The 19,983-nt window shown below is 47.7% G+C and overlaps 2 protein-coding genes across 2 annotated transcripts in view; both read left to right on the top strand.

Annotated features, from left to right (window-relative positions):
• The first annotated feature begins 5,581 nt into the window (after positions 1-5,581).
• Positions 5,582-6,663, top strand: LOC144132928 (uncharacterized). The gene is made up of 2 exons (XM_077665672.1): positions 5,582-5,962; positions 6,424-6,663. The coding sequence occupies exons 1-2, from the start codon at positions 5,732-5,734 to the stop codon at positions 6,661-6,663; spliced, it is 471 nt and encodes a 156-aa protein (XP_077521798.1). The 5' UTR covers positions 5,582-5,731.
• A 93-nt stretch (positions 6,664-6,756) lies between these two features.
• Positions 6,757-19,983, top strand: part of LOC144132925 (WD repeat and HMG-box DNA-binding protein 1-like) — a 37,108-nt gene continuing 23,881 nt past the window's right edge. Inside the window, exons 1-11 of the mRNA XM_077665668.1 lie at positions 6,757-8,789; positions 8,864-8,975; positions 9,039-9,190; positions 11,493-11,601; positions 12,465-12,565; positions 13,561-13,609; positions 14,674-14,763; positions 15,447-15,553; positions 15,972-16,047; positions 18,564-18,635; positions 19,734-19,818. Of these exons, the coding sequence (XP_077521794.1) occupies positions 8,713-8,789; positions 8,864-8,975; positions 9,039-9,190; positions 11,493-11,601; positions 12,465-12,565; positions 13,561-13,609; positions 14,674-14,763; positions 15,447-15,553; positions 15,972-16,047; positions 18,564-18,635; positions 19,734-19,818 (1,030 nt within the window). The 5' untranslated portion in view covers positions 6,757-8,712. The remainder of the gene's footprint in view (positions 8,790-8,863; positions 8,976-9,038; positions 9,191-11,492; positions 11,602-12,464; positions 12,566-13,560; positions 13,610-14,673; positions 14,764-15,446; positions 15,554-15,971; positions 16,048-18,563; positions 18,636-19,733; positions 19,819-19,983) is intronic.

Here is a 19,983-nt window from a genome sequence, read left to right as displayed (position 1 = left end):
GAGTTGCGTGCAAGGTTTGCTTTCTGGGGTAGTGTTGGAGAGCCTTTTTAAGTTAGGGGGGTGATTTGAGTGGACGTTTCATGTCTACTGTGGCATAAACGCACTCGGCGTTTGCACTCGGGGTTCTTGAAAATTGGACGCACCGTGAACAGCGTTCCACACTTCGGACGTTGGCAGTAGTGTGTCGCTTATCTGGGGTAATGCGCAAGAATTACCCGGGTAATTGAGCTTGCCGGGTAGGCATCCTAGATGGCGGCGGCTATTGGCGTCATTGCTGTCACGTGGTTTCTCCTCTTAAAAGGTCAAACTCGCGCACACAGCGAAGAAGCTGCGGAGGGAAATATTTAAAAGTTTTGGCTTTTAAAAAGAAAAATGAACGTTGGTTTTGAGGAAAGGACGGAGTAACTGTCGCGCCGTAAGGGAAGGGATAAAGGAGGGAGCGAAAGAAAGGTGCCGCAGTGGAGGTCTCCGGAAAAATTTCGTCCACCTGGGGGTCTTTAACGTGCACCGACTCGCGCAACACGGGCGCCTCTTGCGTTTGCGAAACGCGGCCGCCGCGGTCGGGTTCGAACCCGTGTGCTCCGGCTCAGAAGACGAGCGCCACCGCGCGCGGCGGGTCGACTTGGACGCTTTTTTACAGTTCGGGCGCTGTGAACAGTTACCCATCTCATATCTACGTAGGAAGAGCTGTTAAGACTGCACAGGGATGCCGCCATTTACTGCACTAAACTGGCACTTCTGCAAAACGAAGACAATTTCTGCAGGTTCGCGCTGCACGCCTTGAACTGGTGCAGCCAAAGCGAAGAGTCCTGCAGATACAGCGCGCAAGCGATAGAGAGATCTGGAGTAACGCCATGGTGCCAGTCTTGGTGAGTGCGCGCCCGCGAAGTTCGTATCGTCCTGACAACGGGCGCTACTTACTAAAGAACAAGAGGTTACGTGGCGTCGTCTACAGACGAGATCGATACGCACCCCATCACTCCTCGCGCACATTTATCCAGATCTTTACAACCCAAACTGCAAACACTGTGGCCAACGTGCTTCCTACGATCACATCCTGTGGGACTGCAAAATAGAGCCACCTCCGGGTGATCTAGTTACAGCTCCTTCTCTCGAGCGGTGGGAGACCGTGCTGGCTAGCTCTGACCCCAGAACGCAAGTTTTGGCGGTGGAGTGGGCTGACAAAGTCGTCGAGGGCTATGTACTCTCGACCACTTAACGCGACCTCTTGCCAAGCTCTTCCCGGCGAATAAAATGTTTTACAATCAATCAAAGCTAGGGGGATGTAAAACGATCGACGCGTCCCTGTGTACAGTTTGTGCTGCGAGCGGGTGAGGAGGAAACTTCACTGAGCACATCTAAAGCTACGTGTGAACGGAGGGTAAGTCAGAGGAATGAGGCTAGGGAGGGAAGGCGCTCAGAGCTACGGGGTGTTGAGAGCACAACACGGGCCTCGGACCTGCAGCTGCGCAAGTGGTAAACTGCTCAATTGTGCAAGTGGACTACACAAAGATGTCGGTTAATGTATTAGGTTGGCAAACGCAACAAAAAAAAAGTTGGCAGTGGCTTAACTCGGCTATGCCAGGATATACGTAGCGAAAGGTACGTTTCCATGTCTGAGCTTGTTGTGGTCACTATGTTTAGCCATAAGAGACATTGGGTGTACATATCTTTTATTCAGTTGGCTTGACAGAGAGGAAGACCGCCCGATGATCTGTGAAGTAGCATGCAGCGGTCTCAATTTCATCGATACAGTATTTCGATTTGGTAGACCCCTTTTAGTATACAAGCTCTATAGTAGTTCCCCATTGTGTAGTCTGGACGTGAGGGTCCGCGGCTAAATTAAAGTCACAAACTTTTCTTTCATACGCTGACTAAGAGAGTCCCGTTTCCTGTTGATATCACCCAAAGCCACACAAACGTGAAACCGTGCCGTGGGCTGGTATACACGTGCCACCACATCAATCGTCTGCTTGACAGATGTTCCCGGTGCCACGTAGGCCCATTGGATGATAATGCCGCTTTCCAGATGCTGAACACAGCAGTCTTCGCCATTATTCACCGCGATCGAAGGGAGATGTCTGACAGCGGTGATACATGTTTCACGTATGTACACACAGACTCCAGCGTTCTTATTTGGTTCAAGCCAGCTACCAGGCGTCAACGTAAAGATCGGAAGAGTTAATCTTCTCGTCTATACCGTCGTTTAGCAGCCGCTGGACTCTCCTCTGCACGCATGTCAAACGTGATACAGGCGCCCACTACATCACCGCCTTTTATACGCAATGCTGCGCATGCGACGCGGGGTTCGGGTGATAGAGCGGCGACGAAGAACGCAGCGCAGCTGCGGGGTCTCTCTGGTTACCATGGTATCGGCGCATGCGCACAACTGCTCATCCGCGTGACTAATAATAATTGGTTTTTGGGGGGAAAGGAAATGGCGCAGTATCTGTCTCATATATCGTTGGACACCTGAACCGCGCCGTAAGGGAAGGGTAAAGGAGGGAGTGAAAGAAGAAAGGCAGAAAGAGGCCGTAGTGGAGGGCTCCGGAATAATTTCGACCACCTGGGGATCTTTAACGTGCACTGACATCGCACAGCACCTGGGGATCTTTAACGTGCACTGACATCGCACAGCACACGGGCGCCTTAGCGTTTTTCCTCCATAAAAACGCAGCCGCCGCGGTCGGGTTCGAACCCGGGGACTCCGGATCTGTAGTCGAGCGCCCTAACCACTGAGCCACCGCGGCGGGGCACCACGCTCGGCTTTGACGGTGGAATGACCGCACTGGTCGTGTTTCAATGAAGACGAAAAGTGAAGCGCTTATTTATTACGTGTATGTGTTAAAAGACCCGAAGTTTGGTAACAACTTTATTTATAGCCCTGCAGAGCTTTCGCCGACGGGGCCTTAGGTCTCCCACGCGGGGGTGATACAGACGCCCACTACATCACCGCCTTTTATACGCAATGCTGCGCATGCGACGCGGGGTTCGGGTGATAGAGCGGCGAGGCGGCGACGAAGAACGCGGCGCAGCTGCGGGGTCTCTCTGATTACCATGGTATCGGCGCATGCGCACAACTGCTCATCTGCGTGACTCCACGCTAGGCTTTGACGGTGGAATGACCGCACTGGTCGTGTTTCAATGAAGACGAAAAGTGAAGCGCATATTTATTGCGTGTATGTGTTAAAAGACCCGAAGTTTGGTAACAACTTTATTTATAGCCCTGCAGAGCTTTCGCCGACGGGTCCTTAGGTCTCCCACGCGGGGACGTCGAGGTGTTGCCTCGCCGTCGCCTCGCGGGCCTGCTGGACGGCCCAGAGTTGGTCACCGAGGCTGGGGCTGCTCAAGGCAGCGGCCCACCGCGGCAGGAGGGTTCCGGAGTTAACACAGTGCGGGTTTGGCCTATATCGATATGCTATTCCCAAATGGCGTTTCTCATTACAATGGCCTACAGATTTGAAAGGTGGAGACTGAAAGGCGGTCTTGGAACAAACTGCTACCCTCCGAGCAGTCGAACGAAGACCCTTATCCCACAGGTTCTATAAGGCTTCAAGTGTCCAGCCGAGGGCAGTGAAACAAAACCAAGCAAATGTCAAGGTCAGGTATACCAAAGGTCACAGTCATATGATCACGTGGTCACACTACCGTAGCCTGGGCCATACCACCACGCAGTTAAGTTCGGTTTGACCTTGTGAGGCATTGAATGTCTTTGTCTCATCCACATCGAAATCGGAAGTTGCAACGCTCTCGCTCTGAATTTAGCGTACAGGAGCTTACCGGCTTTGCGCATTAATCAGCGAAAGCTGACGGGCATTAGCGGCCGACAGGTATGGAGTGGCTAGCCCGTTTTAACGTTTCACAGGCGACTGTCCGATTGGGCGTATCTACGCTCACGTGCATAATCGATCCTCTTCCCTCCCCTGCACACTTCACGGACTCGAGGGCATAATATAACGATTCGATTTTTGAATTTCCCGCCCTTCGCCATTGGCTGAAGCGGCGCCACGCCATAGGCTTCGGCCAATAACTAAGAGCGAACATGGTGCATGGCGTCACTTCAGCCAATGAGGAAGGGCGAGAAATTCATAAGCGGCATAGAATCAGTTACGAGTTCCCAGCCTAACCTTACTCGCAGTCGAGACCCTCCCCTGGATTTGAGAAAAGGCGCCTAGCTAGCCCATTCTTGTTGGTGGACACCTGAACCGCGCATTGACAAGAGTGAGAGAGAAAAACTATTATAACGAAGGAATTCGGGGCACGCAAGCCCCTGTGTCACCGCGCGACCCCGCTGCACTAAAGTGTTTATAGCGATGGCCTGCACGGCCCGGTCCTCGGAGCGCAGCAGTGTCCTCCAGTCCTCTCCGGTCTTGAGGTACTCTTGAGGGACCTATTGAGGAGGTCTTGAGGGACCCGCCCCGCTGGGGAGGGTCCGCCGGGCATAGAGAGAGGATGTGGAGGGAAGAGGCGAAGGGTTCTGGGCATAGGGGGCAGGCAGGAGTGGGGAAGGAGGGACGATAGTGGGTTACCGTAATGGGTGAGGGAAAGTGTGTGTCTGTATTCTGAGGCAAAGTGTTGCGTGTTACATTGGGGCCGGTGGGGTGAGGGTAAAGCTGGCGCGAGGCTCTGTAGGCCTGCGTCAGCTCGCTGAATGAGTGCACGCGCTCCTTCATGAATCCCTGATCAGAAGCAACCAAGCCCAGTTTAAAAGAACCTCGGGCTATAAGGTTGGCGGCCTCATTTCCGGGATTCCCGGAGTGCGCAGACACCCATATCAGCTCCACATGGCGTGGTGGGGTCGCAACGGGCGAGCTGTGCCACAAGCAGGGACATGGACTTGGCCTCGCGCAAAATTTAGAACTGCAGTTTTAGTCGAAGTCAATGTCCCTGCGCGGCATATTCCAAGGCTTCTGGTTCACCGCGGCGATGGACGACAGCCACCGAACGATTGGAACTATTTGTCACCATCCAGTCTCACTCAGCCTTCCATCCTGCTTGTAAGAGGGGCTGTTTGAGCACGGTCGGATTGGGGTGGGAGCCCGCGCTGTCCTGCGCGCCGTCGCTTGTAGGTAGGCCGTGAATTGAGATCATAAGAAGCTACCACTATCATCATCAGGCAAGTTGAGTTTACTGCATGACCCCTCCCCATGACCGATCTCCGATTCCAATTACCCGTGTTTTAATTATGCCAACCGCGCATATGTTTCGGTTTTTCCGAAAATTTCCTCAACTCGTCACCGTCCATACGATTCTTGGATAACGTTCCTACTTACGGGATCCAGTCTGTCACTCTTAATAAAGCCACGGGTTGTCAGTAATACCACGCATTACGTGTCCTACCTGGAGTACCAAGTCGCGTAAAAAAAAAGAAGCTGTATCAGCAAATTGACAAGTCTACCTATAGTGACCTGCCCATGTTTTTTTTTTCTCTTTAATCTCAGACAAAATATTGACCCAATTTGGCTCTTCCATCGCTCGCTTCGCTGATACCAAGGCCTTATAGATGGACGTCGTAACGTCTATCTTAAAAGTCCGACTTTGGAAAATCGGACAAATCGCGAAATGAAGATAGGTTTCTCTCCCAAATTTCGGTGCGCCTTTCGTGGCATCATACGGCTCGATATTCGTGATCTGCCACGCACATTTTGCAAGGTCACGTGGCAAGGGACGCGCGTGGCCGAGGGGCCCGCGGGCGCTTGTGAAGAAGCGTAGCAGCGTCCCCGGGCCCGCCATGTCGAAGAAGCCGGCAAATGCCCGCAAGGTCTCAAATGCCTCGTCATCTGAGCCGACGTCGCCAGGAGGCGCCTCGACGAGTGAGCAGCAGACCTCCCGGAAACAACGCCCTTCGCAACCGGCACCGCAGCAGCCGGCGCCCGTGCCAGTGTACCAGCAACCACCCGTGGTGTACCAGCAGCCGCCCATGCCAATGATGGCCATGCCCAGCCCCATGGACCCCTCTACGGTATATATCGGATCGCCGTCTAGTGCTGTCATAGGGGCGTTGCGACCCTTGCACCTAAGAACGCGGTCTGCGTCGAGAGACTGAAAGCATGAAGGTAGCTCACGGCAGAGGAACCAGTAGTAACGGTAGTTTCAGGACAGGCAGCCGGAATTTTTGAAAGGAACCGGGAGAGGGGGTCGAAAAATTTTCTCAAGAAACGCATTTCATGAACATGAATCTAGCCCCGAGTGCACATCTCGGGATCTAATTTCGCTTGCGCAGGTGGCCTCGGCAAGATCGTCCGAGGGACTAGCATAGGCCACGACGGTAGGACGCCAGTCCTTATCCCGACGGTTCAACTGTACCGGCCTTGTCACGAAATCTTGAAGCTTCGCGCGGTCTCAACTTTTACCGCCTAGGTCTGTAGGCCAGCCAGAACAGCGGCTGTTCGCAATGCCCGCCGGATCTGTTCTCTCCTCCAGGGCCGGGTGTTCGTGGACCCCAACGACCCCAACACGCTGCACTATGAGGGCTTCGACGCCGGCGCCCGGTTCTCGGACATCGCGCCGCCTCGGATACCGCCTCCGCCACCCGGAGTGATGCCCAACCCGGCCCAGGTGGCGCACATGCAAGGCCAGAACGTTGTGGTCACTCAGAAAAAGGCCAACGTGTTTTCCGGAGGCACGAGCGGCGGCGTCGACTCCAGCTGCGTGCTGATGTGACGCCCTGCCGGGGCCCTACCACGACGTGCTCCTGACGATGGCCCAGTCCTCCTGTCCGAAATTATCCGCATGCTTACTGACTTCGCATACTTTATTTTCTGTTATTTCCTTCTCTCCTTCCCTCCATTTCCTTCTCCTCTTCCTCCTGTGCACAAATGACTTCATAGTTTATCACTTTAAGGGCCACTGGAACTGGGATGTAGTGCATTCCCATGCTGTCAGTAATTCAATATAGGATGCAACTGGCCCTGAATCACAATGTTGTGTGATCATATAACTTTTCAAAGCCTTAAAGCAATAGTAACCCTTCGTTACCTTGTGCAGTTATCCACAAAACCAAGGGGCATCTTACATTAAAGCCACGCAAATAACTTTTATTGACTTACATTGTTCCTAGGATCATCATAAAAAATATACAAGATGCACTTGCATCTGTAAACTCTGATGTGCATTGTGTAAGTATTTGGTTCCTTTGTCCTGTCGTCAATGCAGCACACTCAGTGTTCAGCTCTCAGGACAGGTGAATGCGTGCATACAGTGTGCATGTGACATGCTACTTTACTGCTAATGTCTGCTGTCACCTGCGCATAAGGAAGCTGGAATGAAAACTTGAGTGGCCAAAAAGGACATGTGATGAAAAGCTGCCTTCCTTATGCAGTGATAGTGACGTGACCACGTTTGAATTATATAATATTCAATGAATAACTGGCAGTGCATCCACATAAACCAGGTTACACAACATGCGCTCGATCGTTTCGCTCAGCATTGGATTCTGAACCGCGTAGCAAAGCAGCAAAATGACGGGGGCGCAATTTAAACAAGCCACCTGTGCTTCCAGCCACATGCCCAGAAAGGATTCCTAATGAAACTAAAATCGCACGATGGCTAGACAGCTGGTAGCGGCACTCCTGTGGTTGGTCACGAAGAGCCAGGAAGGATAGTAGTCCACCGCACCACACACTTGGCAAGTAGGAAAGGCGTGGCGGCGCGGATGACTTCAAATCGCAGAGGAATCTGATGAGGTCGTCGCTGCTGTGACCCAGCAGGTCCGTCGTGGTCATGTGCTCTTGATGCGTTATTCACTCCAGGACCCCAAAATAACGCAGTACATTTTCTGTGTACCGAGGCAAGAAGACGTAGGTCGTGTAGCTTGACATCGCCACGACGGCCACTAGTCCAATATCTGGTCGCAGCAGGTTCAGGAAATGTAATGCTTGCTCGACCAATGGTACAGGAAACTGGTAGGCTGAGCTGATGCGACTCTACAGCGCGTTTTATCACGATGGGCGACTCGCCTGATTTCGCACAAGCAGCGGCCATGCGGGCTTCCGGAGTAGCGAGATCAAGCCTATTGAAATAGGCTTACGCAGGGAATCAAACACTCATAGCAAAGAGCAGTACTTACGACAGTGTGCGGGCAAAGATAATAAAGGATACTGAACACTCTCTTTTCCCATGACTCCAACATGTAAAGCGATGTGTGAAGATCGTACATGAAGTAGTACCACTTCATCTTCTTGTAAAGGCGATTTAAAAACGACTTCATGACTGCGCGACGCGAAACGCGGCACTAGTAGATAACAGTAAACGCCTTTATACAGTGAACTAGTTCACTGCACCCGACGAAGCAACGGGCTACACACCGAGAAGAGCTTTGACTGGCCTTCGCTGCCTTCGCTTTGCTGCCCTGTTAATCGGAGCGGCAAGCTGAGATCGTGACGTCGCATGTGGCGCCAGCGGGGTCAACGTTTTGCAATTCACGAACTCCCATGCATGGAACTTTGTGGGCTTCCTTACTTTCTCAAGTAATCTCATAAGTTCATTAAGCATGGCATAGTCCTCACAAGCTGAGCCAGTGAAACTACAATTTCGAAAACTTTCATAGGCGATTGTAGCGCCACTTCCTTTGATTGCGGGAAACAGCACTTTGGCGCGCAATCTGTCTGCATGGCAAAGTTGGCAAAGCGCGCATCGGCGCTGTGCGTACGGCGAAATTGGAGTTGATCCACGAAACTCGGCGCCGCAAAGGGAAAGTATACAAGACTACGAATGCCGCCAACAGCGAAACCCCCCAGGTTCGCGCATGCCGAAGGGCACACCGACGTGTGCTACGACCGAACCGGCAAGTATGTATGCTCTGTACAGTGAAAGCAGATCGCGAGTCTGTGCTCGCAGATTCTAATAGTATCGTCTTGCGCAGGTATTTACTGACGTGCGGCTCGGATGGGGAAGTCAGGACTTGGGAGGGATTCCAGGATGATGAGCCAAAGTCCTACTCTGTTGGAGAGAACGCATTGGCCTTAGCCTGTGGCGTAAGTTGCTCTTCGGTAGACGACCACCGCGAGCGTTACATTGCGGGTGCCTTCGGTTCGCAGGGCGACAAGTTTTACGTAGCTATCGACAGCTACTGCGTGAAAGCGTTCGAGCTTCCTACCGGGCAGGAGAGCGGCGTGACCACTCAATTTCCGTCGGACGTCTACGCCGTCGCATGCAGCAGCGATGGAAAGACAGTCGTCGCTGGTTCTGGGTAACGCCTCGATTCTGTCATCATTTTTCTCAGGTCGTGAGCGCATTGTGTACATAGAGCGATCGCCGTCTCTTGCTTTTTGTTTTGCACTACACGCCGTTCCACGCTTTCGTATATGTTAAGTTTATGTGAATTTCGAGAAATACATCAAAGGTATGCTTCATATATGCAGCTGAAAGTAAAATAACCACAAGCACTTAATTGTGTGAAAAAAATTCATTTCATCGGTTCAAAGTTTATGCAAGTTTAAAATCTTAGAAATTAAAAAATATATATAGTTGAAATGTACTCATCTTTGTTTTTCCTGTGAGGATATTTATCTCATTTGTAGGGATATTGAAATCGTTCAATGTTGTTTCATGCGTAATTTAATTACTTTCAATTTTTGTGCAATCTGCTGTTGTATAAATCTGTTTGTCTTTAGGGTAGATGGTTATTTATAATAAAGCGAATGTTGAAAATATTTTCTGCGCAAAAGTGTGTCATCTTACTGTGATAAATTCAGCTGGGCTGCTGAACTGACAGGTTTTCCGAGACAGGTTTTGTCAGACACTTTGGTGCATTAATCTCAATGACAGGCAAAACTACTGTGCAGAAAAAAAACAAAAACTGATAACACCACAGACTGGCTATCACATATCAAGCTTAAGTGTTGAAATGCAAGCCTAAGTAGGTTGCAAACCAATGTAGTTTTATACCCATCTGGTAAGGAGATTTGTAAAAGGGAACTGTATTTATTTATTTACTTACACCAAGGACCTTTCGGGCGGTAGATTATGTAAATTGGAAAAAGAGAAATCTGTATATAGGACAAAATGATAGAATATAATACAAATGTGCAGTTGCTCTGCGAAATGTTGCTCTCAGTAAAAATTGATTCTCTGGATCTTTCTGTCTATGTTAACGTTTGCCTGCCAGCAAAAGATGCATTTATCACCAAGAAAATTGGATTAAAAAAAAAGATACACGCCAACATTTGGTTCAAATTTGCGCTGTCCTTGCTGAAAAGGATGAGTTGCCACCGTCTTGAAAGGAACCTAAGTTGGGATCTCCACATGAACTATGTGTTCAAGAAGCTCTCTGCAGTAGCAGGCACTCTGTCCTGCTGCAGAAATATCTTACCTGAATGAATTAAACTTCAGCTATGCCATGTGCTATACGCACCTCCACAACAAAACGAAATATTGTTAAAATCAATGGGCTTCAGAAAAAAGAAAATGAAGATTGGTTTTTGAGGAAAGGAAATGGCGCAGTGTCTGTCTCTCATATCTCTGTGGACACCTGAACTGCGCTGTAAGGGAAGGCATAAAGAGGGAGTGAAAGAAGAAAGGAAAAAAAAAGTGCCCTAGTGAGGTCTCCAGATTAATTTCGGCCTCCCGGGGATCTTTAATGGGCACTAACATCCCACAGTACACGAGCCTGCCGTGGTCGGGTTCGAACTCGGGTACTCCGGCTCAGTAGACAAGCGCCTTTACCACTGAGCCACCGCGGCAGGTTTCAGGAAAACGTTTTGGATTATTTGGTGAACGTTGACATACAGACAACCACAAATAACCGATTCCCGAAATACAGGATTATTAGATTCTTGCTTAGTTATGAACCTCAGCTGTTAAATCGGCTCTATTTCTCCTCCGCAAAATCTGCAAATTTTCTTAAACCTGTGGCATCATTACAGCAGAACAACAAATTTATGCATTAGAATCCTCCATATTGGTTTGTTCCCTATTTCTGCACCCAATACAAGTTTCAGTCATTAAAACATAACCTACCATCACTTCTAAACAAATACCTAAAAGAGGCTTTTTCATCTAAGAAAGAATTTTAAAATTTTTTTGTAACATCAGCTGAAACAATACGTGTCACCCTGATATGATGAAAGCTGTTTTGGTTTATGATTTTTGATTTTGATTTCTTAAATGAGTTCAGTGGCGGGGCAACTGCACTTAAAGTGGTAGTGGTATGAGGACTCGTCGCCACCTGTGAATGTTAAGTAGAGATTGACCAATTCTGCACATATGGGCATTAACCCACTAAAGCTGTCATGTCATACCCTTAAGGCGGAGCTTAACTGTCCCTTGCAGTTGAAGAATGAACACCTGCTTTCACTCATCTACTCGGTTGAAAAAGTTATAGGGGTTTAACGTAGTTATCACTTTTGTTCGTTTTTTGTATTGCAGTGTTCTATACCCCCAGTAGAGGCTGCCCTTGCAGTTTCTGCAGCGAAGCAATTGGAGTGAATGCTTCAGTTTCCAGTGCTTGTTTGAAACAAGTTTTTAGTGCAGCAGCATTCCCTTTCGTGCAGGGACTTCACACTGAAAGTGGTGGATGTGGCATCTGGCAGCAGCCAGCTGCTGACGGGTCATACGGCGCCTGTGCTCTGCTGTTGCCTCGACCCCCGTGCTGAATTTGTGGTGAGCGGCAGTGCTAGTTTTTTTTTTTTGTCCTTTTTTGTCATGGTACAAAAGGGCATAAAGTTTCTGTGGTATGCAAGCAGGCACTGTGGCTAGGGTGCCTTAATTTCACACCTCCACCTTTCCATAACACCCACATCGAAAGTTGGCCCTCGATTGTTTTGGCTTCATTTATGAGGCTTGTCTTGTCATTCGTGGTCTGAGCTGTGACCGCTAAGCATGACACGAACAAGAGTAGGACGACAGGTTAGGGTGAGTGAGGTTAATTTCGATGGTGCCACGATGTCATGGTTGCACCATTTTCATGCTTTTTTTTTATGAATTTTGTCATCAAGTGTGTTGAGCTGTGAGACCATTCAGCATCATGCTTTTTACAGCACTTTTCTGGGTCAAATCAGGTGCTGATACAGTCGTACCCTATTCACTTTGTTAGGTGGGGAACTATGTTGTGACGAAAAAAAAACAACCATAAACTAACACTTTGATGGCAGATGTTGCTGCATGGTGCTTGGACAGTATTAATTACTTGGTTATTGCGGTACCTGCAGGATTTTTTGTGTTCTAAATTATGAAGCAGCACAATTTCATTTTACAGCATCAGCTGTTGTAGCCAGACACCTGATGTGTAAAAGAAGCAAGAATTGGCCTATATTTGAAGCAACTTTTTTTTGTATTGATATTCAGTTCCATTCAAAAGCATTTAAAATTAAAAAAAAAAGAGTTATTTGGAGAAGGGAATTCAAAGTCAGTGATGTTAATTATGAACTTGAAAACATACATGTTAAATTCTTTATAAGTTCTTACAGTACCAGTGGGTATGGCTGGTGACAGCGTGCTCTGCAGTATGCCTTGCTATTGCGCAGGCTTCCTCAAGCTGTGATGGCACGGCAAAGGTGTGGAAGCTGGCCGACCAGAGTTGTGTCAGGACATGGCACGCGATATTTCCCAGGAGCAATGACTTCCGGTATGCCAACACTTCATGGACAAGCCTGCCACTGTGGTGTTTAATATTTGATGCCAGTTTTTTTTTAGAGAGGTGTGCATTAGTTTGACTGTCCAGAAAACTAAGCTCCTAGCTTCGTTTAGTATCTCAATTTCACTTAGTTTGAGGTAATGAATCTTTTCTGAGAGAATACTGCATCACTGCATTTCAGGGCTATTTAATTTCAGGGTTAGTTTAATTCAGGCTAATAGAGGACTAGTTTTATTTATGCATAAGAAAGATATGTGCTGTCTGATGGTTTACAATAGAAAAACATGGAGGCTTGCCTTTTCTTTTTGGTTGAATTTGTTTACAGTGTATAAGTAGTAATAATTGTTTTTGAGGAAAGGACAGGCGCAGTAGCTGTCTTGGTGGGTACCAGAATTACACTGTAAGGGAAGGAATGAAGAAAAAGGTGAAACTAGGAAGAGACAAACAGGCATTGTGGTGAAGTGCTCCAGATTGATTTGGACCGCCTGTGGCTCTTTAATGTGCGCTGACATCACAGAACATGTGTGTATTTTAAAGTGTTTGAGAATTTAGTGCAGTCTCCTGATTTTTAGTGTTTGTGCATACTTGTGCCTCTCTCTGTGAATTCCATTTAGCTTTATGAAAGCGCTTCAATCAAAACTGACATGGGAACTTTGTCCACAGGTCATTGAAGTCATGGTTTGTTTTCTCACTGCGGTCATAGGTCATGATGTATCAGTCTGTACTGTCTGATTGATTCAGGGGGTCTCTCTCATTGATAAAGCATCAACTCTAAGCACTTCCATGTTTTAAACTCACAAGGAGACTGACTGTTTTTCCGTAATTGATGTGCATCTGGTTACATTGTAAGCGCTTTGATAGCAATGCAGTAAAGTAAAAGTAAACAAAAATGTCATCTCTAATGAGGATTGATCAAATCTGATACCTGCAATACTTGGTGAGTGTTTGCTACACTTGCCTGCTCTTTTTACCTCTCTGCCTGTTAGGACATCAAAGGTGCTTGGTCGTCTGGCGTGGTGTCCTTCAGGAGCCAAGGTCAGTATGGTGGGTCACGGTTTGCAAGGCATTCTTACAGTTCGAGACGAATGCTGTAGCACTGCACCGACTTCTTGTGTTGCAAAAATGTGGCCACAAGTAGTAAGCATGCTTTTGTGACTGTGGTTTGATAGCCAACGCATTTTGCGGGCTAGAATTCTTCAGGCTGGACTGCTGCTTACCTTGTCTTTGCTGGTGTGGTGCACTCCTGTCGAACATTTAGAACTCTTGTGTGAAAGCGGGTTAGAGAGATTGTGTCACTGTCTTAGCCAAAGGAACGAAACTCACCCATGTTTGGTTCCAACCAATAATTCCAACCTTGGAATGACTCACACCAAGACAGGCTCAGATCCACTCGGAGACAATTCGACTCGTTCACATTTGCAAGGTTACCTACACTCAGACTGACGTGGGCTCATTCAAATTAGCGGGGTCACGTGTTCACATGGACATGTTGGTTTCTATGTACAAACCCTATCACACTTGTCTAGAGCCCTCGGGTGGTGCTGTGCAATTAAAATAGTATTCTAAAGCAGCTGCTATAAGATTTCACTTCATTTCGTCCATACCGCACTGCTTGAGCACATTAGACAAGTGTGACTGGGCTTGTACACTCATGCACTCGGACCCGTTGACTCATGATCATTTAGAATTGGGGAAGAAATAGTCAGGCTTTTAGCGTTGGCAGGTATCTGAAAAAAAAAAAATGGAAAGGTTTTTGATGTGTTAGGAAATGTAAAATAACAAGCCAACTACACAGGACAATTATATAATAACCACTAAGAGGCAAGGCGTGTAAAACGCAAGACATCAGCAACGTTCAGACTTATTATGCCTTGATTGCTGGCAGCTTTGCACAGATGCTTGTTCATCTTCGTGCCCTGTTGCCTCACACATGGTATGTATCGTGCTTCATGCTGCTGATTGTGCCTACTCAAGCCAAAACAAGTTTTATCAATCAAGAGCCTTGGTGCTTGCACCAGACCAATTCCGTGCTACCTGCAGCTCTTACCTATCTTCTCCTGAGACATGACCTGACCAGTGCACACGTGGTCTTTGTGCAGTTGGCTGTGCCCGTGTTTTCGGAGGTCCGGTTGGCCACCCGCGGCTCCTGGGACAAGGTGGACACCCTGGCACACAGCTCAGTTTCGGAGGTGAGAACCCCAGGAGACATTCCAGTGAACAGTAAGGGGGAAGGAGGTTGCTGTATAGTGGCAGCCTGCCCTTTTCAGGCAGCCGCTTGGCAGCATTGGAAATCGATAGCCTGCTGCTTCTCTCTGGACATTCCATCTACTGCTGTTGCTGAAATCCGCCTTTTTCAAGTGGCCACTCTGCACATGTGCGCCTCTTCTCCGCCATCTCTGCTGGTTGAAAACAAACCGCCAGCTCCTGCTGCACACCTGCAGTTAATGTTAGTGACAGGCATATGTGACCGATGGCGGCAGCTATCAAGAGCGCACTTGCCATTTCGCAGGCGCAGTTGGCTCTCGTGGAACCAGATCGTGCCTGCTTCTCCCACATGCGTTTGTTTTCAACCGGAAGCAGGCGAATTTTCACCACTCCCCAGGGGGCACCACATTTTGTGAAAATTCATGTAATGCTCCATACCGAGGGCCTTTGAGGAAACGAGTAAAAAAAATTTGGTTCTGTACTGCAAATAAATAGCTTAGCAGTATTCAGTCTTGGTGTTTTAGTTTGTTATGTAGCTGCGTATGCTTTCAATCGCTAATAAACATCATGCAGTCCTCTTTTCAATCTTCTATATTTGCGAGCATCTATCCCATGGCAGTCCTGTCTAGCTGCACTTGTGCGTGAACATTGCACCACTCTGCTGCAGGCTGTGTCACTAGTGGCATTCAGTGGCTGCGGGCAGCTGCTGGCAGCAGCAACCCGCCAAGGGCAACTGTTCCTGTGGGACTCGGCTGCACGTCAGCTACTACACACGTAAGCACCCTCCTTGCCAGCTTTGCAAGCTTGTATGGTTGTTGCAGAAACCTTATGTCATGTGCTCAGTAGTGCTGTTGCAGGGGAGTTGAATGTGGTCATTGTGATGCACTGGGGCTTTCAGTGTGTGTGCGCTTCTTCGTTATTAAAACACGGACTAAAGCAGGGAACTACAGCGGCAATTGGGATGAGCGCTCGGGTGCCTCAACCCTGGCAGATGTCTATGCCGCTTGCCGTATGTGTTAATCACTAGCCTTAATCACTTGCATTCCTTTGTGTTTTGAGTGAATACTACTTGCAACCTTACTGAGTTAATCACATGTATATGTGTCGAGCAGCCTCTTGTTTCACATGGGAGGACACTGCATATCTGGCGCAGGCCGATGCTGTGATTTATCTGTTTCTGTCGTGTGTGCAGGTTGGCCTGTGGTGAGGGTATCTGCAGCCTGTGTTGGAACCCTCGCCTGAAGGAGCTGGCTTACTGCAATGCCCAGGTGAGGTGCTTCCTGGGCGCAGTTGTCAGAGTCATGTGCACTGGACAGAAGGCAGTGTTATCTTCCAAAACTAAAAAAATTTTGTAATAAATCTAAGGTAGTGTAATCACCGCCTATTTGCAGTTTTTTTTTTATGGCTGTGAAAGTAATTGCTGCGCAGGCTAGACTGTAAACGGGGCTTTTGTTTCCTTCCGTCATATCAAGCCATTAGTATTGTCAAGTCAAGAGGTCGCCGCGGTGGCTCAGTGGTTATGGCGCTCGGCTGCTGACCCGAAAGACGCGGGCTTGATCCCGGCTGTGGCGGTCGAATTTCGATGGAGGCGAAATTATAGAGGCCCGTGTACTGTACGATGTCAGTGCACATGAAAGAACCCCAGGTGGTCGAAATTTCCGGAGCCCTTCACTACGGCGTCCCTCATAGCCCGAGTTGCTTTGGGACGTTGAACCCCCATAAACCAAACCAACCATTATTGTCAAGTAAGGCTAGCAGATGTCACCTAGCATTCCTTTGGAAGTTGGATATATGAAGGTAGAATTTCTGCCCACCCTGTGTCTGTGCAAAATTCTAGTTGATATAACCAGTTACATTTACAGCTTTAAGAACAGTCGCCGCTGACTGTTGCGGATACCAGCATCAAAATAGAGGTGTCGAAAAGTGTAGATGAATGCCACCTAGCATTCTTTTGGAAGATGGAAATGTGAAGGTAGAATTTCTGCCCACTTTGCGTGTGTGAAAAATTCTAGTTGATACAACCATTTACATTTATAGCTTTAAGAACAGTCGCTGCTGACTTTTGAGGAGACCAGCATCAAAATAGAAATGTCAAAAAGTGCCACTAACTAGCTGCTGTGCTCCAAATTGTGGTGTTGCTTTGTGTATTGTTGTGCTTACCATGATCTGTGTTGCATTGTCTCATTTTAGCAAAATGAGTAAGCCGAGCACTGTTACGATGTCACGCATTTATTTAACAGTCGAAAGAGTGAAGCTTTTGCAATGGTACCTGCATGTTTGGTGCTGTGTGTCACGATGCTGTGACCTGCTATTAGGTGCTGCCTACCTTTGCGACCATGATGCAAGTAATATTGAACGCAACTGTACGCTATTCATGGCAGTGTACCAGCAAGCTTTTGGAACTTTTGATCACTGATTGAGTAATACAGCGCGATTTGGAACTGGAAGAAAGGAAGACAGACAAGGGCAAGTGCATCCTCATCTGTCTTCCTTTGTTCCACTTTCAAATTGTGCTTTATTACTCAATGGATTACTAACTCGCCAAAGCTTCAGTTTTGGTCACGCTGCATACAAAAATATAGTATTCAGAAGAAAAAAACCCTAGCTCATCGAATTGAACATCAAATTTTTAGATTTTTCTAAAATTAGAGAAAAAAATGACAGTGAGGGCGAGATCATGTTAATTGTAGATCTGCCTGCTATCATTGGATACAAGTCATGAAAAAAGTGGCCTTTTCTTGTCAAAGGACCCTCTTCCAGCCAATAGTATCCCCGATTCTCATGAACCTGCTAGCTAGAGTAGCAGGACAATCCAGGGAGTGGCACAACAGTGCAAGGAGTGTCATGACAGACAACACAGAGGGGGGACAATCCTCTATAGTCTCCCACTCCCTGCACTTTGACACTAGCAGGTTCTTGAGAATTGGCCGGTGCCATTGGCTGGAATTAAGGAGGGTCCTTTGAGGGGGGGGGGGGGGGGGGGGGGGGGGGGGGGAAGCTGCTTTTTTCTTGACTTGCATCAGATATTGTGAGAAAAGTATGATAAAAAAGTGACTGCATGTGTTTCCCCTTGATGTGAATTTCTACTCAAGAGGCCTGCTGAAAAAAGTTGTATGACGTAACAAACTCATACAGCTTGTCATACAAATGTCATAAGATTATCATACAAATGACATTCATTTTTACAAAATCATACATTTTTCATACAGCTGTCATGCACTATCATATGAATTCTATGACATTTGTATGATGAAGCCTGTATGAGGTTATTGCATCATACAACATTTTTCAGGTTAAGGAGGAAAAATTGTTCTGCTCAGCCTGTGCATGTTCGATGCTGAAGTAAGAGCAGTATATCGTAATTCAGCGAAAATGAAGAGGCTACGTTTTACATGAACAGCACATGTGCTGTTTGCTCACTCTGTAGGGTACATGCACTGCTTCAAGAGGAGCTGCGAAAAGGCACCAGTCAAGGCATCCATCTGTTCATACAGTATGCGCTGATGAGCCTGTTTAGAAAGGTTGTGGTGGGGATTGATATGAGAAGAAATTGGACATAAAGAGGAAGCACAGGAAACTTTAAAAGATTGTTATACTCACTGCAGTGTTCATATGCATCGTTCACTTCAAATTGGGTAATTTGACCTGGGTTTACAGCTGTTCAGGAGGTCGAGCTCATGGAAGTTGACACCATATGTACCTTTTCTCATTTACTAAGTGTGTTCTGAGACTGCCCTTCTGTTGCTTCTCTGCCGAGTGTGTGACACGGGTTGTGTGTTTGCAGGGTCAGCTAGCACTTGTCGATGGCTTCGATGCAGGCAGCACCAAACAGCAGGCGGCAGCCACTGAAAGAAAGGTGAGTCTATCTGCAGCCTTCATTTGGTACGGCTGTGGGCAGTTTCATAAGCACAATTTAATGTAGAAACGTCTTATGGGATGTGTTGACTTAGTATATTTGGAGTAGTATTTTTCTTTTGCCAGTGAGGGCTGCGAGTTGAGGGGTCGACCTGCAATCAGAGTTGACTTGTACGTGGCATTTCTTCAGTAAATTAATCTTCTACATGAAAATTTTATTTGTCTACTTAGATAGTTTTATGCCAGAAGGCCTTTCAGCTTTTTACAGCAATGGCTACCCGAGTTACTTCCTCAGGGCTAAATGGCGACACCTTTGGCGTCGACAAAGTGTGTGCCAGCAGATGTGCTTAAGCACATCTGCTGGCAAGATGTGCTTAAGCCATGAGGTACATAGTGGACCACCCTTGAGCACATGCTTGAGCTGGCCCTGTGTGAGCCACAGAATCACATGCTCAGGTGTTTCCACTAAGTGTAGCTCACTCTGTACATGTCAGCCTGAGAGGGGGGGTTCTTGAGAATGTGCCATCTCTTGTCTTGTGTTCTGACTGCTTGTGAGCAGGTGCAAGTGGGGAAGGAAGGTACTTAGGGCACACGTATCACTATCACTCCTTTGCCCTGTTGGGCGGCAAAAGGTTTAGAAGTTTTACTGGTCGTCACAGCTGTTATGCTTGTGCATGCTTCATCAGTAGAGTTGTAGTGAATAGTCTGAATGCAGGTCTTTGAATTCGAATTTACTGTCCAAGTTTGCTCTTGGAGACAGAGTATGGTATGTCTTGGGAAAATATCAAATACCTGTTGTGGTTGGACCTTGTTTTCTGATTTTTGATTGTTTACCCTGTAACTATAATGTAATCTGGTTGTGTGCTACTTCTGTTTGCTTTTTTGATGTGGACTTACAGTTACGACATGACTTGATGACCATGTTTTTTTGTTGATTTTACAATCAGTAGAGTCGAGTTGGAGCGGAAAAACATTTATTTTTTAAGGAGTTGAAATCACACATGCTAGCTAAGCACTGCCAGGCCACATGTGCATGCTCTGACACTTGTGATATGGAACCTTTCCTGATGCCTAATTTTAAATGGCCTGCTGTGCTCAGCCTTCCAGCAAAGTGGACTTTATCTCTTCCGAAGCTGAGGAGGCCGAGGAGGAGGAGGAGCAAGACGACGAAGATGATGGAATAGGTAAGCGCTCCATGCCTGTGGGTACATGGGCTTCGATGTGCAGATGTAGTGCTGGTATGAATCTGGGGATGTAGTCTGTGGTGGAGTTACAGCATCTTCTCTAGGACAAATTACCAGTGGTTTGTGGCATGTATACAAGTAGTAACAAAGCAGCTATGTTATAGT

The sequence above is a fragment of the Amblyomma americanum genome, chromosome 5, assembly GCF_052857255.1.
Source record: "Amblyomma americanum isolate KBUSLIRL-KWMA chromosome 5, ASM5285725v1, whole genome shotgun sequence".
NCBI classification, from domain to species: Eukaryota; Metazoa; Arthropoda; class Arachnida; order Ixodida; family Ixodidae; genus Amblyomma; species Amblyomma americanum.
Note: the sequence above shows the minus strand (reverse complement) of the source record. Positions and strands in the feature narration are given on the sequence as shown.